Here is an 18,637-nt window from a genome sequence, read left to right as displayed (position 1 = left end):
TTATGTTAATCACCATACATTACATCATTAGTTTTTGATGTAGTGTTCCACGATTCACTGTTTGCGTATAACACCCAGTGCTCCATGCAGAACGTGCCCTCTTTAATACCCATCACCAGGTTAACCCATCCTCCCACCCCCACCCCTGTAGAACCCTCAGTTTGTTTTTCAGAGTCCATCGTCTCTCATGGTTCGTCTCCCCCTCCAATTTCCCCCCTTCATTCTTCCCCTCCTGCTACCTTCTTCTTTTTTTTTTTTTCTTAACATATATTACATTATTTGTTTCAGAGGTACAGATCTGTGACTCAGCAGTCTTGCACACTTTTCTACAGCATATAGTACCTAGTAGATACTTATGAAATATTGGTAAGTGTTTGCATGATCATAGGTAGAAGACCTATTATATATTGCTGCTTGAATTAGCAAATAAGTCAAATATTCTTGTTAGTAACAAGATACATATTGTTAACATACTTAAAAACCTAGCAAACAACAAAATGTTGCTTAATACTATCTGGCTAAATATTTATGTGACTAGATTGGAACAGACTTCTTTGTGTAATTAAGGTAAACTTCTGCCTCTTCTTTATGAAACCATTTACATCAAATTGCAAACTGGCTACAATTTCTTAAATGAGAATAATGTATACTTCTTGTCACTTTCCTTACTTATATAATCAGGCTAGATCTGTTTTCTATGAGAAAAAATTTTTTAGTTTTTTTTTAAATACACTTTCGAGAGCAAAGATTATGTTTAACAATGCATTTAAACCAATTTTGTGGGCATGAGATATGTCTAAGCTTGCATATTCTTCTGCCTACACCACGGGAGAATCTGCCTTCAGAAAGGCGCTCATGCATATAATGAGCACCAAGGTGGAACTTTTCCTCTCAATATATATTCTGGCATCTTATTTCCTAGATGAATAAAGTCTGTAAGACATGACATCCAGAAGCTTTTGGGTAGTCATGTAAGCAAAACTTAAACACAATTTTCATGTTGATTAATTGAACTTATAGATATCTGAAAAACTAGAAGAAACCATAAGGAGACACGTGGGGCTTTCCTGCAGTCTTAAAAATGTCTTTTAAAATCAATCCAAAAGACACAGCATGCTGTTCCCCACCAGATTGGTAATATATTAGTAATGGCATTTTGTTGTGAGTTTATCACATTTTTTACCACTCATGCTAATAGTGTAGTAAGTGTCCAAGAGTCATACTGTCGCTCCTGACCTACCTGAGGCAGATGTTGGCTACATCTATTTCCTCAATTTTGGTGATGGTATCATAAGTGTTTGCATATGTCCAAACCCATCAAATTGTACCCATTAACTATAAGTAGTTCTTTGTATTTCTTTTTCTTTTTCTTTTTCTTTTTAAGATTTTACTTATTTATTTGAGAGAGAGAGTGTGTGTGTGTGTGTGTGTGTGTGTGTGTGTGTGTGTGTGCATGCAAACTGGGGCGGGGGGGTGGTTGGAGGGGGAGGAGCGGAGGGAGAGGGACAAGTAGACTCTGCACTGAGCATGGAACCCGATGTGGGGCTTGATCCCATGACCCTAAAATCATGACCTGAGCCAAAACCAAGAGTTGGATGCTTTAACTGACTGAGCCACCCAGGCACCCCTAGTTCTTTGTATTTCAATAAAGCTGTTAAAAAAACCAGAACACCTTACTTAACAAACAAAAAAACCCATCCAAACAGGGCAAAATGGGTAAGGTGGTCAATGGCACAAACTTCCATTTTTAAAATAAGTAAGTCATGAGGGTATAATGTGCAGCATGATGACCACAGTTATAATACTGTATTGCATATTTGGAAGTTGCTAAGAGAGTAGATTTTAAAATTTCTCATCACGAGAAAAAAGTTTTGTAAATATATGGTAACAGATGTTAAATGGACTTATTGTGATGATCATTTCATGATATATACAAATATCAAATCAGTATGCCTGGAAATAATACAATGCATTACACATCAATTACATATCAATTAAAACACAACAATAAAAAACCTGTAACCTTCTATTCATGACAATTCAGTTCAGCAAGTACTTTGAGGGTCTCACATGTGCCGGACACTGTGATAATCACTGGAAATAGAAACAGAGTCAAACACATGCCCCCCTTTTCAAACAGATCATGTTCAGTATTCTTAGAAAGATTTCTACATTTGAATTAATGTTTAATACAACCTTTGGGTGATGATGATTCCTTTGGGAGGGAAGTCAACTTGATAAGACACTGTATTGTTGGATGGCTGCCTTTTATGTCTCTCCCCTCATCTGTCCAAAATTTGTGTCCCAGACTACACTGATCTCACACAGTCTCGTCAAATATAGCTCTTTCCTGCTCCCCCCCACCCCTGGCCCGCTGGGTTAAGTTTTATTTTACCTCCAGTAAGACCATGTGGACTCTCACTTCTCACTGATTTAGAACCTCTTTATTATTCCCAGATCTATTGACTAAATTCCTCATTCCATGTTACCTTTTCCTACTACCTGCACACCATTACACATTCATCCATCTAAAAACAGTCACACCTCGACCTCCTCTTTTTTTATCCATACAGCTAGCTGTGTGTGATAGGTGGTTACAGCCTTATGTCAGAAATTAGGGAAACCAAAGTTTCATTCCAGCATTCATCCCCTTTTTGAGAGGTCACAGAAAGTTCTCATAGTAATTTTTCATTATTCTCTTAATATACACGCATAATTGTTATAGCTCATGAGCGCACAGAGTTTCTACTATGTGAAGCTTACCTTATCGTTTCTTGACCTTATTATTAATGGTGATTTTACCTCATTGCTTTTGCTCAAAATTAGCCTTCTCATTCCCATTGGATATCAACCACGTTATTTTTCCCAGCCATTGTTCTTTCTCGGAATCCCACAGCCATGCCTGGTGACAGATGTGTTGCCTGGGTGGTGACACGATAGATACAGATGGATGGGATGTTTTCACTGCCATTGGCCTGCAGCCTGATTTTCTGTATCTCAAATTCTGGTTGCCAACTGCCTGAAGGAAACAATCATCTTCTTGATGATTTGTTACATCCCCAAACAGGCCAACATTGTTTGTTAGGGTGGGGGTAGCTTATTTATTTTGTATTGTGTTTCATTTTTTTTTTTTTGGTTGTACAATGTGATTCTTTTAAAGGTGTACAACACAATAATTTAATATATATATATGCACATTATGAAATGATTATCATTATCAAGTTAATTAACACATCTATCACCTCACTTTGTGTGTGTGTGTGTGTGTGTGTGTGTGTATGTGGTGAGAACACTTAAGATCCACAGGCTTACCCTGGAATACTGCAGGTTTGGTTTCAGACCACTGTAATAAAGTAAATATTGCAAGAAAGTGAGTCAAATAAATTATTGGGTTTCCCAGTGAATATAAAAATTTTATTTATACTGTATTGTAGTCTATTAAGTGTGTAATAGCATTATGTCTGAAAAAAAATGTACATATCTTAATTTAAAGTACTTTATTGCTGAACAAATGCTAACCATCACTTGAGATTTCAGTGGGTCATAATCACTGATCACAGATCACCATAAGAAATACGGTAACACATGAAAGAGTTTGATATATTGGGAGAATTACCCAAATGTGACACACAGACATGACATAAGCAAATGCTGTTGGAAAAATGGCATCGATAGCCTCATTTGATGCAGGGTTGCCACCGCCCTTCAATTTATAAAAAAAAAAACACGCAGCATCTGAGAAGTGCAATAAAGCAAAGTGCAGTAAAATGGGGTATGCCTGTTTTTGAAATCCTGTATTTCCCCATTCAAAGCAAATTTTCAGCTTTTCTATGTTCATAGAAAACTTCCCAAATTCTTAGTGTGGAATGATTTCAAAAGCCATTTTAGATACTAGCTAGTTAGGTTTTTAAGTAACTAAAGCTTTTGGGCCAATTTTGCTGAGATTTGAAAATGGGGCTTTTGATTTGAGGATTGAATGTTGCGCACACCTGCCTGGGTGCATAGTTCTTAACTTGGCTAATTCTGAATTTGTGTTTTGATGGCAACTTTCTGTAAAATAAGTAAATTACTTTTGAGGAAGATACACACAGTTACTTAAGTGAATTGCCAAGGGAGTTATTTTAAATTAGTTGATGATTAATAGTTGACAATTAATCTCTTGCTTGGGAGATCTGGTAATGGGTGGAAATTTAAAAATTGTCAGTTCTAATTGGTTTTCTTTTAGAAGATAGGAAATCTTTCATATTTATAGAAGCCTATAAATTATGGGGAACTATCTAATGCATGATTTCTTTTGCACTCAAATTCTTTGCCAAATAGTCTTAATATATTTGAACTTAATTTAGCTCAAATTAATAGATTTAATTGCATTTAATTTAAAATTTAGTTGGTCTCTCTCTGTCATGGTTATAATCATTAAACTAAACACAATTCACGGGGCGCCTGGGTGGCTCAGTCGTTGGGCATCTGCCTTCAGCTCAGGTCATGGTCCCAGGGTCCTGGGATCAAGCCCCGCATCGGGCTCCCTGCTCGGCAGGAAGCCTGCTTCTCCCTCTCCCACTCCCCCTGCTTGTGTTCCTTCTCTCGCTGTGCTTCTCTCTGTCAAATAAATAAATAAAATCTTAAAAAAAAAATACAATTCACTAAAAACTCTTTATTACACAAATGAAGAAAGTATTTTGAGAAAATTGTAGATTCACATGTAGTGTAAGAAATAATACAGGGATAGTATATACCTTTTACCCAATTTCTCCCTGTGTGACATCTTTTGTAACTATAATACAATAGCCCAAGCAGGAAATTGATATTGATATAATCCAACTACTTAATTCAGCTGTCACTGGTTTTATATGTATTCGTTGGTATGTGTGTGCATTTAGTTTTATGCAGTTTTTATCAGATGCACAGATGCCCTTGACCACCACCATAGTCAAGATACAGAACGGTTTCAACACAGGAATCCCTCCTGCTACCTTTCCGTAGCCACAACCTCTTCCTTCTACCTTGTCCCCTGCTCTCTCCAATACCTGGCAACCACTAATCTGTTTTCCATCTCTATAATCATTAGATGAGTTAAAAAATTAACTATGCTTGGTTTCTAAGTAGTAATTGGACCTCTGTGAATACCTAATAAATTCATGTGGTTAAAATGAAAGAGAAAGAGTGGATGATAGGTGTGAAGGATGATCATTCTATGTGATCACTCTCCTAATGCTGAAATCCTAACTGATTTTGAATGAGGCCACAGATAGATCCATTGTATTCTTAAAATATTTTCAGTTTGCTTCTTGCATGAACAGGGTCATGGACGTTTTATGATTTACTGCCTAATGTGCAAAATGGACTGGTCTTTAGATTTAGTTCTGAGTTAGAGGTCAGTTTGTGAAAGGATTAAAAAATTTTAGAAATATGGACATTTGTGTTTGGGTTGTGTGTATGTGTGTGTGTGTGTGTCTGTATGTGTGTGAGCATTTATGCTGCGTGTTTTATCCATATAACTTGTTTTATTTTGAATTAAAAAAGGACAAATGGGGAAACACTTTCATAGTTGGTGTTTTAATTAAAGGTGGATGGTTCAATATTTTCCAAAGTTATCAGATTATTATAACAGAATCATTTTCTCTATTCGAACCCAATATTATAGACAATAAATTCTAAATAATTAAAAATATGTTTCATTCTCAAATTCACTTCACAATATAAAAACTTCAGCTACTCTCAAGGGAATCATACTCTTGAGAATGAAATCAGTATTTAAGTAAAGTAAAATAAAATATTAATAGGTCTGTATGAACTTTTTTGAGGCCTGTGTAAAAATATGGAGTAAAAAGTTAATAAAACTGATTTATTATTTGGCTCATTAATACTAGACTTTATGACCAATCCTGAATTCCAAACAGAATTCCTTATTATAGACCAGCTCACCTTTCTCTTTGGACTGTGGAAAGTAGAATGTCCAGGGAAATTTATTCTCTTTAAACATATTCTTTCAATCCTTTCTGAATTAGAGTCAAATTTGGTATATTAATATTACAATAATTTTCTAAGAAGGCATTATATGCATTAAGGAAACTTCACTTTATAAAGGAAATGTTTTTGCAAAATTATAAATTAGTCGTATTTTAACATTTCTTATTTACCTTTGTTTTTTACAACAACCTTGTGGCAAATCATCATGTACTAAAATGAAGTAATATTTTTATATATATTGTGTTTTTTCAAGTTAGGACACATTGATTCTTTTGAAAAAAATTAACTTATTCGGATAATTGTAGATTTATATGCAGTTGTAAGAAATAATACAGAGAGAGCCCTGTACCCTCTACCCAGCTTCTCCCAGTGGTAACATCTTACAAAAGCATAGTGCAATATCATTACCAGCTTATTGACATTGATAGAGTCAAGATACAGAACTTTTCCATCTCCAAAAGATTCTCCTTCTGTTGCCATTCTATAGACACACATCTCCTCCTCCTCAACCCCAAGGCAACCACTAATCTGTTCTCCTTTTCTATAATTTATTGCGTGTCTTCTCTCTTTTTTTTCCCTTTGTTCACTTACTAGAAGTTTGTCAATTTTATTATCTTTTCAAAGACCTAACTCTCTGTTTCATTGATATTCTCCACTGTTTTTTTTAATTGTATTGATTTCCATTTTTATCTTTATTATGTCCTTCTTTCTATTTGCTTTGGTTTTAGTTTGCTCTTCTTCTTGCAGGTCCTTGAGGTGGGACATTATGTTATTGATATGAGACTTTTCTTCTTTTCCAATATAGGTATTTAGTGCTGGAAATTCCTCTTAGCATTGCCTTGGTTGTGCCTTACGCATTTTGATATTTTGTATTTTCATTTTCATTCAGTTAGTATATTGTTTTGATTTCCCCTGGGACTTCCTTTTTGACCCATGGATTATTTAGAAGTATGTTGTTTAGTTTCCAAGTGTTTGGAGATTTTCCTGTTATCTTTCTGTTTTGTTTTTTTTTTAAAGATTTTATTTATTTATTTGACAGAGAGAGAGAGATAGCGAGAGCAGGAACACAAGCAGGGGGAGTGGGAGAGGGAGAAGCAGGCTTCCCGTGGAGCAGGGAGCCCGATGCGGGGCTCGATCCCAGGACCCTGGGATCATGACCTGAACCGAAGGCAGACGCCCAACGACTGAACCACCCAGGCGCCCCTATCTTTCTGTTTTTGATTTCTGGTTTGAACCCACTGTGTCTGAGAACCTACTCTGTATGATTTCAGTTCTAAACTTGTTGAGATCTGTTTTATGGCCTGGGACATGGTCTGCCTTGGTATATATTCTGTGAGCACTCGGAAAGAATGAGTACTCTGCCTTGTTGAGTGAAGTGTTCTGTAAATGCCTATTAGATCCTCTGAGTTGATTGTGTTGTTGAGTTCTTCTATATCTCTGCTGCTTTTCTGTCTCATTGTTCTATCAATTGAGCAAGGAGTATTGAAGTTTCCAACTATAATTGTGGACGTGTCTATTTCCTCTTTCAATTCTCTCAATGTTGATTTCATATATTTTTCTGTTTTTTTTTTTTTTTTTAAGATTTATTTATTTATTTTAGAGAGAGAGTGAGAGTGTGTGGGCCAGAGGGAGAAGGAGAGAGAGAATCTCAAGCAGACTCCCCACTGAGCACAGAGCCCCACGTGGGGATCCATCTCATGACCCTGAGATAATGACCTGAGCTGAAACCAAGAGTCATTTGCTTCACTGACTGAGCCACCCAGGCGCCCATATTTTTGTTTTTTGTTGTATACACTTTTAAGATAGCTATGTCTTTTATTGGTGGAATGACACTTTTATCCTTATATAATGTCCCTCTTGGTCTCTGGTAGTTTTGTTTGCTCTGAAGTCTACTTTATCTGGTATTAATATAATCGGGGAAGTGAGGGTGTCAGTAGAAGTTTAGGTTCCCCAGGCAGCTTCTGTTGACACCCAAGGTGGGGAGCTCCTTGTTGCTGATGGGTGGGGATATGAGTTCTACTCCCCACATGGTCTCCGCTGACACCACAATGGGATGGCCTCATTGCTAGGCTGACTCCCTACTTGGTCTTTTCTGACAGCACCCCAAGGAGGGGTACCTTTTAACTGCCAGCAGGGGGTGGAAGTCCAGGCTCCCTACATGGTCTCCACAGACACCTAAGGGGTGATGGGGAATGTTACAGACCAGTGTGGGTGAATGTCCTGGCTCTCTACCTCGCTCTGAAACCACTCTGGAGAGAGTATAGGGTCACCTCCTTACAACCCACTAAGGGTGGATCTCCACTTGGTCTTTGCTGGTTTCAGTTGGGATAGAACTGCAGTGTTTTTTCTGTGGTGTTTGGCTTAGGTCAAGCTGTTATTAATGTAAAAGTTTTCTGTCTACTCAGGCAGTCCCTTTCCTTCCTTGCTGTAGAGAGCATGGTTTTCTTGAGGCTTTTTTTTTTTTTTTCGTCAGTGTCTGTTGGTGTTTCAGAGTTGCCAGCTTTTCAACTCCACGTCCCAAATACATAAAGCAAAAAACAAAAACAAAAAACCAAGAGAATTTACCACTGTGTTGTTCTTTGGGATCTGAGGTCCCTAGCGGGTCTGCTTTCTGCTCTGTGCCTTTCAGAATCATCTCATGTTCATTTTATATATAATGTCCAGAGTTTTTAGTTGTACTTACTAGGAGAAGTAGAGAAAAAAACATCTACTCCATAATGCAGAAGTGGAAGTTCCAGAATGCTTCTTTTTAAGAATATCTAATTTATGGGTTCATGTTTACTTAAAAATGGAATAAATGTGAATATTGAAATTATAAGAATCTGCATATTCTAACGTTAACCCATCAGTATCTATAACAACAACTTTAAGTACTTTCAGTAAAATACAACATTTTATTGCAAATTGTAAATGATCACTTACTCAGAAAAAAATTACTGATTTTTTTTTTTTACTAAATGTGCCATTTTATTTTGGATGCAGTTGTTGCCTTTGGAGTAATAGACATTGAACATGAAAACTCCTCTTCTGTTTTAAGTACACTATGATTTACTGTCCCTCTATGGTGAAGAACACTTGTATCTGTAACTAAGGAGGAAGGGAAAGGAATATAAAAGATGTTAAACATTTCCTTTTTCTCCCTTGAAATGACTAAAGAGCAATTTAAAAGATCATGAATTAGCACATTCTAATCAAGTTTGCTCCTGATTAACCTGGCCACGTTGTGTAGAGCAAAATATCTGTAGAAGCTAAGTTTATAATGCTTATGTTCCTGAAAATGTTATCCTGGTAAAAAGGTTAATCTGCACAAAAGAAAACAAAAAATGTATTTATTCAAGTAAAAATGGGCAAGGAACGATTTGCAATGTTCATGTTTGATAACTGAAGTCAGATTTCTCAAAATCAAATTTATAGTTCTGAAACTTGGTCACAGCTTACCCAGCGGTTTCTAGGATTGAAGAAAATAACTATTGAAGTGAAAAAACCAACAAAAACCCAGCCACAAAACAAAACAAAACATGAATGGTGCTTGGCTGTTTCTGGATAATGAATGGGAAGAAGTCAGTTTTATTACCATGCTTACCCAGATGGCTCATAGGCCCACATTTCATTCTCCCTTCTGGATAAGTGAGCTTTTTATGGTTCACTTTTAGTGTAGCTACTTTTAACTCAGGATCTGCATTGTGTTAGCCTGATGATTAAATTATGATGTGTATTCCAATCCAAAAAATTAGTTTTTGTTTATTCTCTTAGTAGTTCTGCCTTTCTGGTTGAAACTTGAATAGGATGATCTTCACAATTATCTTGTACCTTCAAATATGTTGGTTCTCAAACCCATTAAAGTTAGTGCAAGAACCACAACGGGTTCCTGTGAAACATGGGGATTACCAGTCACCACCTCCAGAAATAAATTCTGATTCACTGAATCTGATGTGTAGCTTAAGGATGTACATTTTATATGAGCATCAGATTCAGGTGGTCCAGGCACCATGCTTTGAACGAACACCTATGAATATTTTGTCATATTTAAAATAAAATATATTTCATTGAAATGAAGGTTTCCAAAGTAGAATTTCCTCTCCATTACTGGTGGTGTTAAAGCCAAATCTAGGTGAACTCATTCAATAAGAATTAATTATTCACTTGTATGTTAGAAGCACATTCCAGGGTGGGAATGGGTATCAAGGTATCTGGTGAAAGATATCTAGTAGAAAGTTTGACTAAGATAAAAGACTATTCCAGATAGCTGGATATCAAAACTTTAATTTTCAACTGTATAGAATGAGATAATGAAAGATTATATCATGGTTTAAAAAAGAGGTAATGGGAATATTTTTCTGTTTGTATTTTATTCATTTCCACAGCTGGATTTTGATGGCACCATTACTATAGAGGAGCAGATTGTCCTTGTGCTGAAAGCTAAAGTACAGTGTGAACTCAACATCACAGCTCAACTTCAGGAAGGAGGTAAAGGTGCTAAAAATTATGTCTTCTTGTGTCCCTACCCTACCCCAGTCCTCAAAAAGACTCAAATTCCCCTTTTAAGAAGTAGTAGGGTGTTCCTCATCAGTCATTACATGTTTTCATATGAAGGATCATGTAGCAGAATCATGCTCTTTTCATTTCTTTCTTTCTTTTTTTTTTTTTAAAGATTCTACTTATTTATTTGACAGAGAGAGACACAGCGAGAGAGGGAACACAAGCAGGGGGAGTGGGAGAAGGAGAAGCAGGCTCCCCGCTGAGCAGGGAGCCCGACGTGGGGGCTCAATCCCAGGATCCCAGGATCATGACCTGAGCTGAAGGCAGACGCTTAACAACTGAGCCACCCAGGCGCCCCACTCTTTTCATTCCTTTAACCACAAGCTCTTCCCTCCCTATGGACAGAATAACTTGCCTGATTTCTGAGTTTCAGAATAGCAGCTGGGCATGTGCACATCAGTCTCTCAGGCCTCTCTTTGGGATCTGTTTGCTTGCAGAGAGCATGCATCCTGGTTTGCCCTTAACCAGGTAGTAAGCTTGGAGGGACAGGCTCTGTTCGTGTGCATATTGCTTGCAGTTTTAGGTAGTATATATGAATATCAGAGGAACAGACAAGCAGGCCTTTTTATATGTACCTAGGCCCTGTTCTCAAAAAAAAATGTTCTTCTTAATAAAATGATTATTTAATTTCCATATGCCTGGCTCTCTATGTAATTTCTTGACTGGTTCCACATTCATGTGGGGAACTAGATATGTAATTTCTCAGTTAGTTCCAAATTCAAGTGGGGAACTAGAAAAGCAAAACGACAACACTACAAGTGAGCTTGTGGTCGCCTTGGTGCACTTGGGTGGCTTACTGTTGTAACTGCTCAGGAGCTTGTGGCTTGTGCTACTTGGGGCCTGGTGATCACTCTCAATTCTTACTGGAGCCATTGAGAAAAGTTATTTATTGGAATCTTTGGAGTAGTAGGTAAGTTACAATGTTTTATATGGGAAAATGCCTTGCCCTTATAGTTGAGTATAATTAATGAATTTTTAAAAAAGGGAGGTGCTATTTACTGAGCTTCCCTCAATTCCCAACAGTCTGAATGCAGCAGATGTCTTTAAAGCTATGCCCTACTAAAATTAACAACTCAGGAAACAACAGATGTTGGCGAGGATGTGGAGAAAGGGGAACCCTCTTATGCTATTGGTGGGAGTGCAAATTGGTGCAGCCACTCTGGAAAACAGTATGGAGGTTCCTCAAAAAGTTAAAAATAGAACTACCCTACAACCCAGCAATTGCACTACCAGGTATTTATCCAAAAGATATAAACATAGTGATTTGAAGGGGCACATGTACCCCAGTGTTTATAGCAGCAATGTCCACAATAGCCAAACTGGGGAAAGAGCCCAGATGTCCATCAACAGATGAATGGATAAAGGAGATGTGGTATATATACCCAATGGAATATTACTCAGCCATCAAAAAGAATGAAATCTTGCCATTAGCAATGACGTGGATAGAACTAGAGAGTATTATGCTAAGCAAAATAAGTCAGACAAAGACACCATATGATTTCACTCATATGTGGAATTTAAGAAACAAAACAGATGAACATAGGGGAAGGGAAGGAAAAATAAAATAAGATGAAATCAGAGAGGGAGGCAAACCATAAGAGACTCTTAAGCCTAGGAAACAAACTGAGGGTTGCTGGAGGGGAGGTCAGTGGGGGGATGGCATAATTGGGTGATGGACATTAAGGAGGGTACTTGATGTAATGAGCACTGGGTGTTATAGGCAACTGATGAATCACTAAATTCTACCCCCGAAACTAATAATACAGTATATGTTAACTAAATTGAATTTAAATAAAAGATTTAAAAAAAAATAAAGCTATGTCTTAGGGGCGCTTGGGTGGCTCAGTTGATTAAGCTTCAGACTTTTGATTTCAGCTCAATTCGTGATCTCAGGGTTGTGATATTGAACTCCGCACTGGGTGTGGAGCCTGCTTAAAACTTTCTCTCCCTCTCCCTTTGCCCCTCCCTGCCTCCTCTTCCTCCCTAAAAAAAAAAAAGGGCTATGCCCTATAATGAAATATCTAGTTTAATCTACTTCATTCTAATTGCCAAATACTTAATTTAAGAACATTTAAAGTTTATAACTTCTCCCTCTTGAATAATATAAGCAATTTGAAATACTTTAATTACTTCCAAATTATATTATTGTCATATAATTTTATATTAATAAAGTCATATAGTTTCATATTAATTATATGTTATAATTTTTCTTCAAGATGAAGTATGTCTTTTTGTAAGATTTCTTTACATTAGAACTTGATAGCAGTGAACACTCTCAGTGTTTGTCTGAAAAGGTGTTTATTTCAGTCTTAATCTTCAAAGATACTTTTTCTGGACATATGATGCTTGGTAGAGAATTATTTACTTTTCATACCTGAATATTATTTCACTTTTACTCTAGCTTCCATTGTTATTAGTGACAAATCAGTACTCAGTCTTTGTTGATGATTAGTTTTTTCTCTCTGGCTCCTTTTAAGAGCTTTTCTTTACATTTGATGTTCTCCGGTTTTATCTGCACTCAGGAAATGGATATGGATTCTAGGTATGGATTCATTTGATTTCTGAAGTCTGAGGATCTGTGTCTTTAGTCATTGGTGGGAATGGTTTGCTATTTTGTCTGAAACTTTGCTCTCTCCCATTCTCCTAGTCTTTCCATCTGGAACACTAATTAAACAAATGTAGGACCTTCTCACCCTACTCTTTGTGTCTTCAAAAAATAAATCAGATGAAATAATATGGCAAAATATGAGCAAGTGTCAATTCCAGGTGCCGTATATATATAATATTTTATTTTATTTATGAAAAAATTGTAATAAAAAGAAAATACAAATTTTCTTCATGTCTGTGAAAGTGAAAGAAGTATAAATGCAAATACCTAGCTACAAAATGATTCAAGTAGTTAAAAACAAAACCCAAAATATTATTGATCCTGGTTTGACTTCACAAATGTATGGTTACACTCTATTATGGGTAACTATAGAACTGGAAAGAGACAAAGTTGGAGTTTCCAAATTTTAGACTGTTTTGTGTGAAGATCATGGTGTGACAAGCCCTCACTAATAAGTAGTTTGTCCTGGCACACACAAAAGATGACAAGAAATGTAATTAATGGTGTTAATTTATAAAGAGAGATTGGTGAATCATCAGGCAATTAATTAGTTTCTTGGTAACTGATGAAAGTATTTACTCACATAGGATGTGAAATGGTGATCAAAGAGTAGATGTTAATTAAGATCTCTGTATGAGCTGTGTGAGGCCATGGCTTCCCCAATCCTTTCAACGTTTGTGAATATTTACTATTCTCTTTGTCAAAGAGCCACCAGAGAGATGAACACAATCTACAGAAACATTATTTTTGAGGAATGTTGGTTTTCTGAATTTTGGGGAGTGTGTGTGTATGTGTGTGGGGTGGTATCTTGTAAGGAACTAGAAAACTGTCCCCCTTAGAGCATGAGGAAAATATCAGCTGATTTGTCTCCATGGTAGTTTAAAAACTACATAATTATAGAATAAATGGTAATTGGGTTTTAAACTTTTATGAAGACCTTATTCCATCATGTAACTAACTCTTGCCAGAAAATATCATGATATTGCAGCATACATTTTATCTATCATCTACCTATCTATCATCATCTATCTATCATCTATCTATTTTAGAGACAGAGATAATACAAGTGGTGGGAGGGACAGAGGAAGAAGGAGAGAGAGAATCCCAAGCAGGCTCCACGCTCAGTGCGGAGCCCTGCACGGGTCTCAATCTCACAACCCGGACGTCATGACCTGAGTCAAAATCAAGAGTTGGGTGCTTAACTGACTGAGCCACCCAGGCACCCCTGCAGCATACATTGTAGGGGGACAACTAGTTGTCAGAACACAAGAATGTGTGTCCAGGTCCAATTTTTGTAGATGCACAATAGACATCTGGTAAAGGATTGGACAGTACAGATAAAATGAGGATGCATGACTTGTTAAAGACAAAGTGAGTGGATGTGAAGCCATATGGAATGGTAGTAAGATACAGAAGAGTGTCTAGGGTAAAGTTGGTGAAAGAGGTTGATTCATTGCACTCTGTTTGAATGAGAAACAAAAACAAAACATAGGTAATGGTGGAAAGAAGCCAGTGAAGCTGTGCACCAGAAGCAAGAGTCAGTGTGATGGGTTTCTGGGTTGCTTGTGATATGTAAAGTATAGGCTTTTATTATGTGAGCAAAGTGAGGCTGTTTCCAAGAAAATGTTCTCTTCTATAAGAACAGTGTGGGTGAGGGAAGACATTTTCTTTTTCTTATTGCTTCAGCAATCCCCAAAGCAAATCGAGTTGTTTGTTTCCATGTGATATGGAGGACACTAAGAAGTTAATTTCAGGTTTATGCCGAATTCTTTTCTGTACAGATCAGGGTTTGCCTGACTATTCAAAACTGAACAAACAACTTGACATCATGAACATCAGTTAGAGCAAAATTCCTCAGCCGCAGTAGTGTACTTGGTAACAAAAAAATTGAGAGAGCTATAATGGATAGGACTTGTGGTAGCAGAGTAAGGGTCCCCAAAGATGTCCATACCCTACCTACCTGGTGTTATGCCTGTGTATGCTATGCTACATAGCACAGGGACACTGCAGGTGGGATTACAGGCCTTAAAATGGGGCAATTACCCTGGATTATCTGGATGGGCCCCATGTGGTGTATGCGGTGGATGAATCAGGAGGGGAAAAGGAGAGTGGAAGAGAGACTTGACGAGAAGGGTCACCTTGACTTGTTGACTTTGAAGATGGAAGGAAGGAGTCATAAACCAAGGAATATAAGTGGTTTCTAGAAGTTGATCGCCAGCAAGGAAATGGGGAACTCAGTCCTAGCTGAACTCACTGGACTTCCGACTTAAAGAAATAGTGAGATAATAAGTTTGGGTTATTTGAAGCCATTACGTTTGTGGTAATTTGTTATGGTAGCAATAGAAAAAATGAATACAACACTCATTAAAAGTAATCTCATTTTGAAACGAAGAATATGCTCTCTTCCTGGAAGTTCAATACACAACTAATGGAGAGCAGTCCTAAAGAACACACAATGTTGACTCTGAATATTTGTTAAGCCCCTGCCAAGTACCGGGTGGCTAAGGCATGGAACAAAACAGACAAAATTCCCCACCTTTAGGGTCCCTGTGGTTTAAGAAACCAATAATAAAATAACACTTGCTATTGGAAGGCAATGAGAGCTCAGGTAAAAAGTATAGAAGGAAGGGGTGTAAGGAGTGTTCTGAAGGTAACTATAAATGGGGAAAGTTTACTCAGAAGTGACCTGTGAGTAAAAGTCTATAGGGCAGAGGGGAATAAACCTTAAGCCATCTGGTGAACGCACTGAATTGAAGGGAGAGCTAGGAAGACCTTCGCAGAACTGAGGTCAGGGAGATAAGTATGGGGGAAAGCGGATCTTGCAGGGCTTTCAGGCTTTGTAAAGACTTGGCTTTTGCTGGGAGTGAGATAGGAAGCCTTTGGAAGATTTTGGCTTACTGTGTGAATGAATGAAAGGAGAGCAAGAATGGAAACTGAAAGACCAGATTTACCTTTCAATGAAAACTTTCTTTAATTTATGTGTAAAAAACTAGAATGGCATTTTGAATTCACTAGCTAATTTAAGAAATTTCCACTTTTAAATTCCCTTAAGGTTGAGAGAAGCGTATCAAAATATTTAAGAGGGAGTGGTTATGCTGTCTGCAATTTACTTTAAAATACCTCAGCAAAAAATAAATTAGATGAAATAAATATGGTAAAATACTAGCAAATGTCAATTCTGGGTGATATGTGTATGTGTATATATATATTCAATGTTCTGCTTTATTTATGAAAAAATTTTTGTAATAAAATTTTTCCTCGTGTCTATGAAAGAAAATGAAATGTAAATGCAAATACCTAGTTTTAAAATGATTCAAGTAGTTAAAAACAAAGCCCAAAATATTATTCTTCACAAATGTATGGTTACACTGTGTTATGGTTACATTATATTATCAGTTCAGTTATAGAACTGAAAAGAGACAAAGTTGGAGTTTCCAAATTCTAGATTGTTCTGTGTAAATATCATGGTTTGACAAGCTTGGACCATGGGTGTGGCAATGGAGGTTTTGAGAAGTGCTAGGGTTCTGGATGCATTTTGGCTGGTTAATTGCCCCCACTCCAAATCTTTATACTTGATTCTTGAGGAGAGTAGAGCTTGTGAGAATTTTGTTTGAGATGAGTGTTAGACTCAAATTACTAGAATTATTGATAAAAAGAAAAAAAGAATTATTGGTAAAAAGAAAAAAAAGAATTATTGGTAAAAAGGCAAACTCAAATCTTGGAGCTTATCTGGGAAGCTCTATCTGTTTCAGGTATCATATTTTTTAACAGCAAGTTTTTAAAATCTAGGGTAAAAAATGTAGCTACAACTATGATAGAATTTTACTACAGTTGTTCACAATGAATTCCAATGTTTCTTATGTATTAATTGCTATAACTCATATATAGCAGAATCACTAAAATATTTTTAATTTATGCAAATCAAATGTTCCTCTTAATGGACCAGGTGAGATGGATGAATCTTAGGACATTTGCATCGTATCTACCCCATTCTAGTTTCCACAACTACCAATTTGTTTTACATTTTGCTGCAGGTGGAGACCTAAAATTTTGTATTTTGAGCACATTTACTGTCTGGTTCCAATTGCATTTTTGTTTATTTGCTTTTTAATTTTTTTCTTTATTAGAGGGAAATTGTTTCCCAGAATGGGATGGACTCATTTGTTGGCCCAGAGGAACAGTGGGGAAAATATTGGCAGTCCCATGCCCTCCTTATATTTATGACTTCAATCATAAAGGTATTGAATTTTTCTGAAATGATTAATTTGGAACAGTGCTGGGTGGCTAAGGCATGAAAGCCAAGAGAATTGAGCAATCTCAATGTTTTTCTTCATGTCTTTACAGGAGTTGCTTTCCGACACTGTAACCTCAATGGAACGTGGGATTTTATGTACAGTTTAAATAAAACATGGGCTAATTATTCAGACTGCCTTCGTTTTATGCATCCAGATATCAGCATAGGAAAGGTAATGATAATTTTTTGTATTTGTGAACCCCACAAGGAAAATGGGATAATATTTTTATACATTTCTTGATTGCCAACTATTATATATAAAAACCCCTTTATTCTAGGACACAAATGTCCTAAAAGATAAAAGCAAGGTTGGAATCTTTTTAGCTATCCAGTTAAGGAATGGTGTAGGACCTGAAACATTCTGGTATTTTCTTGAGGTTAGAGTTATCTGGCTAAGATATATGCATATATACTTATAAGTATGTGTCTGTGTGTATTATGTTATAGTACATTATGTTTACATTATATTATGCTATATTAAATATTTTGCTTAAATATCGAAATAGGTAGTCAGCAACATGATTAATGATTTCTTTTTTGTTACCTATGAATGGCTACATCTCATTTCACTCTATATTCCTAAAGGAGATTTGTATTTTAAAGATGTATTTGTTGGGGCGCCTGGGTGGCTCAGTCGTTAAGCATCTGCCTTTGGCTCAGGTCATGATCCCAGGGTCCTGGGATGAAGCCCCACATCAGGCTCCCTGCTCAGCGGGAAGCCTGCTTCTCCCTCTCCCACTCCCCCTGCTTGTGTTCCCTCTCTTGCTATGTCTCTCTCTGTCAAATAAATAAATAAAATCTTGAAAAAAAATAAAGATGTATTTGTCATTTCATAAGATTGGCCAGTAGGTGATTTCTTTAGTATATGAAAGATCAGAGTTGTAGAATCAAGGAGAAGCAAAGGGCATCCCATAGGTCTTCCAGATGACACCTTAATTTTACACATGAGTAAACTGAGAACCAGAGATTAGGTGTTAGTCAGAGTGACCCAGCTCACTGATGACAGGATCTAAAGCTGAATCCTGATCTCCAAATTCCTCATCAGTGCTATTTGCAGTATAGCAATCATATGTAAATGTTGGAAACTTCTAGATAGTCACTTTTAAGTGAATTTAAGTCATGCTTAAATTCCTGTCACTCAGACTTCGTGAGTAAAATGCATGATGATATATGCATATGATGTTAGGAGTTAATATGATAAATGGATGTATAAGTGGCTTTTATGG

General features: G+C 36.8%; 1 protein-coding gene across 1 annotated transcript in view; it reads left to right on the top strand.

The window, feature by feature from the left end:
* Window positions 1-18,637, top strand: part of PTH2R (parathyroid hormone 2 receptor) — a 77,635-nt gene that overhangs the window by 7,515 nt on the left and 51,483 nt on the right. Inside the window, exons 2-4 of the mRNA XM_081813751.1 lie at window positions 10,335-10,437; window positions 17,245-17,355; window positions 17,462-17,583. Coding sequence (XP_081669877.1) covers window positions 10,335-10,437; window positions 17,245-17,355; window positions 17,462-17,583 — 336 coding nt within the window. The remainder of the gene's footprint in view (window positions 1-10,334; window positions 10,438-17,244; window positions 17,356-17,461; window positions 17,584-18,637) is intronic.

This window comes from Leptonychotes weddellii, chromosome 3 (assembly GCF_054177405.1).
Source record: "Leptonychotes weddellii isolate Sample4059 chromosome 3, ASM5417740v2, whole genome shotgun sequence".
Lineage (NCBI taxonomy): Eukaryota > Metazoa > Chordata > Mammalia > Carnivora > Phocidae > Leptonychotes > Leptonychotes weddellii.
Note: the sequence above shows the minus strand (reverse complement) of the source record. Positions and strands in the feature narration are given on the sequence as shown.